At 40.1% G+C, this 12,625-nt stretch overlaps 1 protein-coding gene across 1 annotated transcript; it reads right to left on the bottom strand.

Annotated features, from left to right (window-relative positions):
- Window positions 1-6,200: 6,200 nt before the first annotated feature.
- On the bottom strand, window positions 6,201-9,258 carry nmur1a (neuromedin U receptor 1a). The gene is made up of 2 exons (XM_061825206.1): window positions 8,421-9,258; window positions 6,201-6,586 (listed from the first exon to the last, which is right to left on the bottom strand). The coding sequence occupies exons 1-2, from the start codon at window positions 9,256-9,258 to the stop codon at window positions 6,201-6,203; spliced, it is 1,224 nt and encodes a 407-aa protein (XP_061681190.1).
- Window positions 9,259-12,625: the final 3,367 nt, after the last annotated feature.

Genomic DNA, 12,625 nt, shown 5'->3' with positions numbered 1-12,625 from the left:
AAAACGCACGGGCCCATATTGGCTGCCGTTTTTTCATTAATAACATAGTAAAAATCATCCATTTCATGACAGTGGCCCTTTAAGGCAAGGTTGGTGAAATGCCAAAACAATGTTTTTTTTTTTTTTTATAACCCAGAAAATCCTTGAGAGAATAGTTATGATGACCCTTGTGAGGAAGTGTGTCCTTTCGTAGCCTGCATGTTTTTGGAGTGCTTTTGTACTTTTTGTGTGTGTGTGTGCTAGATTTGTCCACTCGTTTAATAGCATGCTGTGCATTCACAGCTGGTGAACTCGCAGAGTGTCATATTTTGTATGCCCCTTCGCTTCTCCCATATCTCCAGCCTGACTTCTGACAACGCCCCAGAGACGTTATTGCTATAATGTCCACAGTTTCTCTATGAATTTCGAAAATCATCACCCAACTTCCATCTGCTCACATATTCAAATTCCATTATCAGCCCTTCTCACGGTCATTATCAGTAAGTAGTGTGTTTATATGCATCATTTCTGAGCAGTTATCTGGTTCCCCAATACCAGATTGAATTCCAATCCTTTGTATCTGAACTCAGAGCTGCAATTTTGCTCTATTTCACACACAATGAGCCTGACTGGAATATAAATGTCCATTGTTGAAATTAGTGAATTGTTGTTCTAAAATGAAAATGTATACTGTGTGTTCCACCCTTGTACTTTTAAACATGCCCGATGGTACTGGTGACAGGAAGCCACGTCACCTTCAGATCTGCTCGAATCCTGACTTTCAACGCAAAAGGAGAAAGATATCGAACGTAAAATGTTTGCTTTTTAATTTTAAATTTTCTAATAGATGGCATTAGCTCTCACCTGAAGTAGGCAAAATGAAAACTAAAACCTTTTCTTTTTGCTGTATGCACTATAGAGCTCGTGCACATGACGTCACAGTTTGCACAGCGCCATATTGCCGGTCAAACCTAGCTGCTCGGCAATGCAGGAGTCCTTGAACCGGAGCAGATTTTTCAAATTGCCCGAGACCTGTTGTGCTGTTGGTTGTCACAATAGATGACATAGTTCTTCAAAGAGATCATTCTATGGAATACCAGCTGTAAAGACAAGAAAAGATTGATGGACTTCGGCAATTAAACGAGATGGATGGTGCCCAACCAAATACACTATCTGTGGAGTGATCATTGCATGTAAGAATTATTCTTCTCAATCTAAATTACCAAGAAGTATCGATAACGCCAAATTGACTCATTTTGCATATTAAAAAAAAAAAACATGTTTCATGGAGAGGTTTATGGAGGTAAGTGTGTGGCAGCAATACGCTTTCGTGTACAGAGAAAAAGACTCCCTGTCCTAATTTTTTTTCCCCAGTCAAAGTTAATAAATGCGAGTTTGTGTGAAACCAGGGGTCATTTATTTAAATATTGGTGTTTGTATTTAAATAAATCCGAGTGGGTCCATCAGCAAGGGGGATTTATTCCTGATTGAGAACTGATCCAGCAACAAAGTATTTGTATACGTCCAGACCCCAACCCTTATACGCTTTCAAACTTTTCTGTGTAAATCTCGACGACTTACTCAGCAGATCTATGCGTATGTTCAGTGGTCCAAGACAAGCAGAAGCAAATTAACAGTCCACTTTCTTATCAGTGAAAACATTGACTTCGGCATTAAATATGGATACTCTATGCCAAGTGTCTCTCTTTTTTCCAAGTGCCTTCGTTTATTATCACCTTCTAAATGTTTTACGGTATTGGACAAAACTCTGGATGTCGTGCGATAAGACATTTTCGTTTCGTCTCAACGGAATTAACTTGCAGGAATGCTGTTTGACCAGCAATATGGTGATGTCACGTGATTTTATGACGTCGGTGCACGAGCTCTATAGGGAAATCCTAATGATGCTACTTTTTCATTTGAAATGTGAATTAATATAGTTTGTGTCACGACCCATCGATACGGAGGGAGGACCCAAATGCAGGCCTCGGGAGACGCAGTGGTAATTTGAGAAAAACATTTATTGTTCCAAGGTCGGTGATCGGGCAGACAGTCAGGTGCAGCAGCGGTAGTCAGGACGTCGGGCGTAGAGAGCAGGTCTGCGGGCAGGCAGGAGTCGGTACACGGGAGATCAATCAAAGATGGCAGGAGTGTCGGAAAGGCGTCAGGCTTACGGGGTCAGTCGGAGAACAGGCGGAGGTCGGTACACCCGGGTTTACGATCAGAGATACGGGAGTGCAGGAGCGGAGCATGAGTTGCAACGATCCGGCATAGACCAGTCGTCCCCTGGGTCCTATATCTACCGGAGTCAATCAGCCAGCATGAGGCGCAGGTGAGCGCCTCCTAATCAGTGAGGCTGTGCGGGAACCTGCAGGACCATGACAGTTTGTCATTCTTTTTATCCATGTAAATGCATTGTTGTTTATATCGGTGCTTCCCAACCTTTATTGGGACAAGGCACACATTTAAATCTCAGGGCACCCCACCAAACGAAACTATCTCAGAAGAATGACTACTGAAATGCTGCAGTACTGTATCTCATCTCAGTTTAACTAGGATCGACTTACTAAGGGTGAAATTCAAATCAACAGAAAATTGATACTCACAAAAAGCCATGACTAATTCTGCTTTATGAATGGCAACAGGCGGACATCCAGCTTTATTCTACCTTCTGCTGTCTAATGGAAGAGCACTTCATTTTTCCTCCATATTGCTGTACATCACTGACGTGGATGACTAAACAAAGATATATTTGTAATTAATTACAGTTCATAAACAAATGTTAAAGCTGGCATGTTTTACCAAAGCAAACTTTTTTAATATTAGAGATGTAACGTCTCTACGCAGGGTCACTAAATGTGAACTATAAAATAAAATCTTCCCCATATTCCAGAGTTCTTGATGTTTTTCTATCAAGAGACATTAAATTAGGTCATTTCAATTTCTTGATCTTATCTACATCACTCGCCAAGATCTCAAGCTACCTTTCATTTGTTACTATTATAAGCTTAACCCGCGCCCCCCCATTTCCAAAATTCTACAGTTGCCCCTGATTTTGAAAAAAAAAAAAAAAAAAAAAAAAAAAAACAAACAAAAAAAACCCCCAAAACATTCACTTCAGTACAAATGAATAAAAATGCAAAATGACGTTACACACTGCATTTCAGTTGCAAGTGAAATGGGTAATAGTCCAATAAATGTCAGGGGCAAGACTGCATTCCTGGTTTTTAAGGGCAATATACTGTATTCATCCCCCACCCTACATCCTGGACATGTACAGTACACACACTTGCTCACAAGAGTTTTTATTTTTGTCGAATTTGCTGAGAATGCAATGAAGAAGATTGGAGTCAATCTGTGTTGAAAACACAACTGCCAAACTCTCGTGAAGCTATTTTTCATCATAGCTCAAAACCACTGATTTATTTTTGATGATTTCCAGCAATACAAGTTCAAATGCTTTTTATGAACTCTTCGGAACAGTAAGGCATGATTAATAATTACATCCACAATAGCACAAAAACAAGACATTTACCTAAAGTTTCAATTCAGTTCACATTAAAGCCACTTTAAGTGGTATGTATACAGTACTTGTATCAATGCAAAATGTTATTAACTATGAACCACGAGTGTGTTCTACTTGTAATGGCACACCTACAATTTAACAGACATTGGTTTTAAAGTCATTGTTTAGTTCACATTCAATCCAGCCAAGCAACTAATTTTTGGACAATAAGCTTCTTATCTATAAAAAAAGTTGAATGATATTTCAAATCAAACCGAAAAACTCCAAACTGTCGTTTGGAGTAGTCCCTGATGAATGATTTTCAGAGAAACACAATAATGTCCATCTATACATTCATTTTGTGACGTGCTTATCGTCACGAGGGTTGCAGGAGTGCCGGAAACCATCCTAGCTGTCATCGAGTAGGTGGCAGGCTACACCCTGAACTGGTTGCCAGGCAATCGCTGAGCACATGAAGACAGACAACAGATGGACTCACAATCACACCTCGGAGCACTTTAGAGTCTCCAATCAATGCATGTTTTTTGGGATCTGGGAGGAAACCGGAGTGCTCAGAGAAAACCCACGCAGGCACGGGGAGAACATGAAAACTCCACACAGGCGGGGCCGGGAATTATAACCGCAGTTCTCAGAACCGAGAGGCCAACGCTCTAACCAATTGTGCTACTGTGCCGGCATAAAATGATGTACACAATAAAATGTAAAAACTGGTATATTTTCATTCAAAAATGAATGAATGAATAATATATACAACAGTTTAAATATTTCATTTTTAGGAAATGCATCCTTAATACTTTTTTAGGGCAATGTGAATTATAATGTGACTAAAACACCTTTGGTATTTCTTATTATTTTTGGCTCAAATAAGGCAGAGAAGCAGTTTACAATCCCATTGAATGTTGCATTCCCAACGCACTTGTGTTTTTTGTGCTGCTCTTTTAAACATGAATATATAAGAAGTATTAAGTTAACCAAAATGCAAGCCTTGTTGCCTGCTTGCCAAAGGATGAGCTGCACTGCACTGTATTTGCTTCCAGATTACACAGAGTGAACTTGTGAGTCAGTTCGACTTCCCATCCCTTTCCATTACATATTACACAAATCTATCTATCTATCTATCTATCTATCTATCTATCTATCTATCTATCTATCTATCTATCTATCTATCTATCTATCTATCTATCTATCTCTATCTATCTATCTATCTATCTATCTATCTATCTATCTATCTATCTATCTATCTATATCTATCTATCTATCTATCTATCACCTAGAATAAATAGTCCGATAAAAAGCCATATTTATCACCTCATCATCATTTCAACTTTCAGGCTTTGTACACAGACAGACTTATTGCGTTGGCACGCAAAAGAAGTATGTAGTTACCAAATTCTCCAGAACCTGAACAACAATAAATAACATCATGGAAAATGTAAATGCAGTAAAAGCTCATTTGTTCAGAGTGGACAATCACTTCAAATGCTTTTAAGGCAGCAAGGCATACTCGTGACTGCATGATGTTTCCACTCATTTGCGGATGGGGGGAATCAGACAATACATTTACTCAATGCAACTGAATGATTACGTCTGCATTATGTTTACATTCTTTTTTTTTTATGCCTCATATTTACACAACCATTGGGTTTTGTTTCGAGTGAATGTGCGTGTAAATCATCTTTCCCACCGACATCATCGTTTCTCTACATCATGATTTTGACATTATATGATTAGTTTGTCTACTCCTACACGTCCTGCTACATGCAGTAGCAGCTAAGAGAGTAATGAAAACACACCGTCGACCGCTGTCTATATAGCAGGAATGTCCTTCAAAACACGGAGTTCAGGGTTAGAGTACAATCATCTCTTCTCTTGAAATGGAAACAAGTGGTAAAATCTAAGTTCTCCAGGTGACGCTGCTCTTCGGACACATTTTCTTTTGAACTTTTGCCATACTGCAGTTAGATAATTTTTTGTACTCTAATAACTAGTTAATAAATCAAAGACAGTGAGTCCCAAATCTAATCAGGCACAGCAATTATTATTTTCACATGGATGCAAGTTGACCCTTTTGATTTGGGGAAATTGTAACCAACGTGTAAGCCTAAAAATATAGAAGCAAGTGTTGATTGCTTTGGATTTTGAGCAACATGTTTTTAGAAGCCTGACTGATGAGTCCAGGTCAAAAGTGGGTGTCTTAATTTTTCAGTCAACTTTGAATTATTTTGAATTCAATACGAAATGTTCATAGAATGCTTGGTTGGAGGTTGTTGCTTTTCCTTGTTAGGACATACAAACATTGTCATGAAAAAAGGTGTGTGTGTCTGGTGCTGTTTAATCAATTTTTTTTGTTGTTTTTTTTATGAATACATTGCTGTAAAAGAATTTTTTCTCCCTTCCGTAAAATAACAAATATATGACATTCACAGTAGTTTGTTTTTATTGTCATGACACAATGTCTGGAATAGATGTGTACTGTATCTGTGGCTCTCTACGAATACAGATGCTAGATTTTCCAAAACAATAAGTACAAGAACCCGACAAGCACAATCACAGTTAATAAAATTCAACCCTCCTTTAAATTTGTCTTTATAATTTGGCTTTTGAACAAGTCATTCTCTAGATGTAATCATTTAGGATATTTGGCTGAATCGGTGAGAAAATAAAATCCCCATACATATTTTCAAAATCACAATACTTAACTTGCGAGAGTGGAATCCTCTTTCACCACTCGGTCTCCATCCTCAACCTCTCCTTCCACAACATTGGCTCCCACACTGAGTGGAGCTTCATTTAAGATACTGCGGAGTGTCACTCGAGTGATACTTAACGAATATTTTCTCGGGATGGCATTGTGAGCCCGGTGGCACATGACATCCTTGAACATTTCCCGAAAACGTGTGGACATGAGGTTGTAGAGAATTGGGTTCACTGCTGAGCTGAGGTAGAATAACACTCCAGAGATAATGTGCACATACTCGAAGATTTGGCGATCGCTGTTAGTCCACTCAGTGATGAAACTCCACACAAGCCGGTCGGTGTGGAAGGGGGCCCAGCAGATCCCAAAAACCACCACTAAAACAACTGGGAAGAAAAAGCATGAAAACATGAATGTATTAGAGTTTTCAACATAGAAAATTAGACCACAAATGGGCAACCAGAATAAATCCAAAATTTAAAATTTTGGTTGTAGAGCATCTGTTTGCACATACTATTGGTTTATTAACCAAACATTAAAAACGATTTTGGTGATTAGCAATGTGTTGTGTCATCAATCTTACAATAGGTAAGATTAATTCATTATTCACTGGTAAATTACATGAAATAGGTATACATTTTTGTTGTTGTTGTGTGTGTAATACGGTTAATTTATGAAGGGCTTGATTTACTAAAATCCCATATAGCAGGTGCTAATTGTGAGTATAACAGATTCCATGCACTGTAGGTGAGCATGTCACTCAACAACGCCCATGGCAACATGCATTGAAGTGGTTAAAACCGGCATATTTAAAATTAAGACAACACTGCTTGTGAAAAATTGAGCTTGGAATGATGGAATTGGAAGTGTTAAAGGAAAAGGCAAATCAACAATTAACTGAGTTACAGAAGACAAACCTATTGCTACAATAACTTTGGAGCGAGAAAATTTATCGAGAGCATGTGAATTGGGTGTACTGTCGAGAATCAGCCCAGCCTGCATAACATTGCATTTAAAACTTGGCATAGTACATCTGGGAAAGACCACCACTGCAATGCACCAGTGCACTGAAATAATCCAGATGCAAGGAAATGCACGGTTGAAGAGTTTTGTCACTGGTGATATAGCATGACTCCTTCTTGTGACTAGCTCCAAGTCAGCTCTCTGATTGCCAGGGATGCTCTAAAATCAAATTTTCAAAAATTTATGATACTTAGACGGCACGGTGGCGCAGCTGCAGAGTGTTGGCCTCACACTTCTGATGGCTGAGGTTCAAAATGTGCCCCCCCCTGTGTGGAATTTGCATTTTCATCCTATGGTTGCGTGGGATTTCTCTGGGCACTCCGGTTTCCTCCCACATTCCAAAAAGATGCAACACTAATTGGAGACTCTAAATTGCCCCGAGATGTGATTGTGACTCTTGTCTGTGTCCATATGGCCTGCGACTGGCTGGCAACCAGTTCAGGGTGTACCCTGTCTCCTGCCCGATGACAGCTGGGATTGGCTCCAGGACTCCCGTAACCCTTGTGAGGATTAACAGCTCAGAAAATGGATGAATGATTTGTATTTTTTTTTTCACTGAAACTACAAAACATCTATGAACACAGAGCCATCGGTCCATCCATTTTCTATGCTGCTGATCCAAAATAGGGTTGCATGTATGTTAGACCACTTGAGCTGAGGCTGGGGGGGACAATGCCTTGCTCAAGGCTCAACAGTAGCCAGTAAAAAGACTAGCATCTCTCCAATATAAACTTTCCATTTTAAATTTTTATCCATAGTTTGACTTGAACGTGTGTCCTCTGACTTAAATTCCCAAGTCTTTACATACACTACATGCAAGAGATAATGTAGACATGTAACTTTTCAAAAATGTTTATACTGCAGAAAAACTATATCCCGCTGGTTCTTACTCCCCACATCTTTTATTCAACAAAATAAATGCAGTGATCATTACACATAGCGGTACTGGTTTATCATCGAATATTTTGGGCATCTGGGTAGAAAAGGGCTAAATATGTGTGAATGAAATGGAAAATACAATCCTAGTTATGTAAATACTACTTATTCAATAGTCTATCCAATCCACACCAGTCTTTGTCAGCATTTATGTTTTTGCCTTTAGTAAATCATGTCTAATCTTACACTAATTAAAAAAAAAAGAAAAAAAGATACCAAATCCAGAATTTCACTGGAAAATGAAAAAGTGATAATACGTACACAACATTTTGGTGACCTGCTGTCGTCTGGCCTTTTGTTGTTGAGTTCGGGCGCAACAGAAACTGTCCTGACCAGCGCCTGACTTTGCTTCCAGTGCTTGGTGCATCCTCTCCTGTTTGAGCTGCAGCCCAATGAGCGTGTACAGAACACTAATAGTAAGCATGGGCAGGAAGAAAAATAGTAAAGTGGTGACTTGTATGATCAGGTTATATGTCCACTGAGGCTTCACCAATGTACATATGGCCGAGTCAGGAATCTCCACCTTCTCTGGCCCGTCTGGACTGGAGGAATTACTAGACAGGTAGGAAATCCCATGCAGACTTGTGTTGGGAAGAGCACACAAGACCGACAAAACCCACACTGTGACGATGACCCGCTTGGCGTGGGTGCGCGTCACCATGTATTTTGCACGTAGCGGGTGCACCACAGCGATGTAGCGCTCCACGCTCAGCGCTGTCACATTAAGGATGGATGCCAAGCAGACAGTCTCGAAAAGGAAAATCTTAAAATAGCAACCTCCCTTCCCTAACAGGAACGGGTAGTTCTGCCACAGCTCGTAGAGCTCCAGTGGCATCCCCAGCAATAGCACCAGCAGGTCTGACACAGCCAAGCTGAACAGGTAGTAGTTGGTTGGCGTCCACATCACTTTGTTTCGTGAGATGACCGTGCAAGTGAGCACGTTGCCAACCACACCCACTAAAAATATGATCAGATAAATCAGGAAGATGGGGAGAAACATGGGTGAGCGACGGGGGCCCAAATATTTCTCCAGAAACTTGTCCAATGTCACACTTGTGTTCTCTAGATGCACGTCGCTGCCGTTTGTGTCAGGATTCATCTTGTCCGAGTGGTGACACAACCTGGGAGGGATAACATGAAACACCCATCGCCATTAAATTGAAATAGACAGAAATACAAGAGATTAATTATTACAAGACTGTGCACTGTGGATATCATCATTTCTTGAACCAGCTCAGACAGCTCTTTCAGTTCCATGGTCAGACATGCTTACAGCTATTTTCCCACCCAGGGAGACATAAGATGATATGTATATGATGGGAACAAATTCAGAGACGTGAAATATTCTCCATCTCATTATTTAAGAAAATTGCTTGATGTTGTCGGCCACAAAAATGACTGAATGTGTCGTAACTTGTGCAAGCCTTATAACCTTCAGCTTCTTTCTGTTAAAAAATGTATGTGTCATCTGAAATAATAAAACCGACATACAGTACATTAGCTATCCATCCATGCATTATCAGTACCGCTTCACGAGGTTTGTGGAGGGCTGCAACCTACCCCAGAAATCTTCAGGGAAGAGACGGACTACACCCTGAACTGGTCACTAGCCAATAGATACATTTCACGTGACATGACGAGTCACATGACTTTTGTTTACGATGCCATACTGGACGGCAAAACTACAATACAACTCGTGTTTTTTAGTGAGCTTTTGTGAATATTGGCTTGCTTATAGGCATGTTATGGCCTTTTTTTATCATGGTATTTCATTGTGTGGTTCATGGTTGCAAGAATGGACAAAAAAGGGGTCAGGCAATTCAGGCATGAAAATAAGTATTTGAACACCCTGCTATATTGCAAGTTCTCCCACTGAGAAATCATGGAGGGGTTTGAAATTTTCATCGTAGGTGCATGTCCACTGTGAGAGAGATAATCTAAAAAGAAAAATCCAGAAATCACAATGTATGATTTTTTTAACAATTTATTTGTGTGATACACCTGCAAATAAGTATTTGAGCACCTGAGAAACCCAATGTTAATATTTGGTACAGTAGCCTTTGTTTGCAATTACAGAGGGATGTCAAATGTTTCCTGTAGTTGTTCACCAGGTTTGCACACACTATAGGAGGGATTTTGGCCCACTCTTCCACACAGATCTTCTCTAGATCAGACAGGTTTCTGGGCTGTCACTGAGAAACACGGAGATTCAGCTCCCTCCAAAGATTTTCTTTTGTGTTTAGGTCAGGAGACCAGCTAGGCCACGCCTGAACCTTGATGTGCTTCTTACGAAGCCACTCCTTGGTTTTCCAGGCTGTGTGCTTCGGGTCATTGTCATGTTGAAAGACCCAGCCACTACACATCTTCAATGCTCTGACTGAGGGAAAGAGATTGTTCCAAAAACCTCACAATACATGGCCGCGGTTATCCTCTCCTTAATACAGTGCGGTCGTCCTTTTCCCATGTGCAGAAAAACACCCCCAAAGCTTCACAGTAGGGATGGTGTTCTTGGGATGGAACTCATTATTCGTCTTCCTCCAAACATGGTCAGTGGAATTATGACCAAAAAGTTCCATTTTGGTCTCATCTGACCACAAAACATTCTCCCATGACTCCTCTGTATGACACAAATGGTCATTGGCAAACTTAAGACGGGCCTTGAAATGTGCTGATTTAAGCAGGGGAACCTTCCGTGCCATGCATGGTTTCAAACCATGACGTCTGAGTGTATTACCAACAGTCACCTTGGAAACGGTGGTCCCAGCTCTTTTCAGGTCATTGACCAAGTCCTGTCATGTAGTCCTGGGCTGATTCCTCACTTTTCCAGGGATCATTGAGACCCCATGAGGTGAGATCTTTCATGGGGCTCCACTCCGATTGAGATTGATCGTCATGTTTAGCTTCTTCCATTTTTCTGATTACCCCAACAGTGGACCTTTTTTCACCAAGGTGCTTGGAAATTTTTCAATTTTGTCTCTGGTGTCTTTGGACAGCTCTTTGGTCTTGCCCATGTTACAAGTTTGAGTCTTACTGATTGTGTGGGGTGCATAGGTGTCTTGATGCAGCTAACCTCACACAGGTGCATCTGATTCAAGATAATGCATTGAGTGGAGGTGGACTTTTAAAGGCGGACTAACAGGTCTTTGAGGGTCAGAATTCTAGCTGATAGACAGGTTTGAAATACTTATTTGCAGCTGTATCACACAAATAAATCATTAAAAAGGCATACATTGTGATTTCTGGATTTTTCTCTTTAGATTATCTCTCTCACAGTGGACATGCTCCTACAATTTCAGACCCCTCCATGATTTCTAAGTGGGAGAACTCGTAATATAGCAGTGTGTTCAAATACTTATTTTCTTCACTGTATATAAAAGCCAAATTGCCAAAACATTGCAGTATACACTTTTATCGCTTCCCAACCAACAAAGAAAGGTGCGACAGATGGGTATCTGCCATGAAGGGGGACAACTGTGCGCCCACCGTGTACTCTCGACTGTGCAGCAAGCATTTCATTTCTGGTAAATACATGTTCTGTACATATGTATGTTGTTGTTGGTGGTGAGGGGATTGTTTGTATCTTTTCTGTATATCGTTTGTCATGACTGTCCAATTGTTGTGCAATATCTGATAAAACTGTCGAGTTTAGGTTTGACGATGACGAGTCTGCCATGATATGTAGACACAATCTTGCCGTTCAAGCTGGTGTTGAAAACAAAAAAAACACGTGTTAGGCGTAACATTACTGAAAAGTATCTATTGCAGGGCATGTATAGGTGACTTGCAGGTGACGTCACATCCGTTTTGAATTTTTTCTGGCTGCCATATTGAGAGGTCTTATTTCGCTGGTTACATTAGATTACATAAGACGCTTTTTGACTTCTGAGACGATGGTGCACATGTGTTGTGTTATTGGCTGCTATAACAAGTTCATTTTTTATTTTTACATTTCTGTTACAGTTAGAAAAGTTAGAATTTATTGAAAACAACAGTTATAATTTATTCAAAAACAAATCTTATAGAGTAAATAGAGTATTTGTAATGGCCACATTTCAAGTCTGGAATTAAATGTTAATTAATCATATGGAACGGAAAAAAAAATAGGTTTGAAATTAGAACTTCTTAGAAGTCCACAAGCGAAGCAAAGCAAATTTATTTATATAGCACATTTCAAACACAAGGCTATTCAACATGGTCAATTTGGAGTCTAGCTTTTCTCCACTTCCGTTCTGCTTTCCTACACTTTGATTTAAAGGTCTTTGCGTTCATTGTACTCCTCCACAGATTATATTTGATGAAGGAATTCCCACGGCATGTTTTTTTCCCATCTACAGCATTTATGGATGACACATTGGAGCAGTTAGAAGTGTTCCTATGCCTGGAGAGCATTTGGGAATGTCATGTGCCTTGCTCAGAGGCATTTTACCTGTCAATCCACGTGCATACCCATACGCCAGCCACATAAT

Source organism: Syngnathoides biaculeatus, chromosome 7 (genome assembly GCF_019802595.1).
Source record: "Syngnathoides biaculeatus isolate LvHL_M chromosome 7, ASM1980259v1, whole genome shotgun sequence".
Classification (NCBI taxonomy): Eukaryota; Metazoa; Chordata; class Actinopteri; order Syngnathiformes; family Syngnathidae; genus Syngnathoides; species Syngnathoides biaculeatus.
This window is presented reverse-complemented; position numbering and strand designations above follow the sequence as displayed.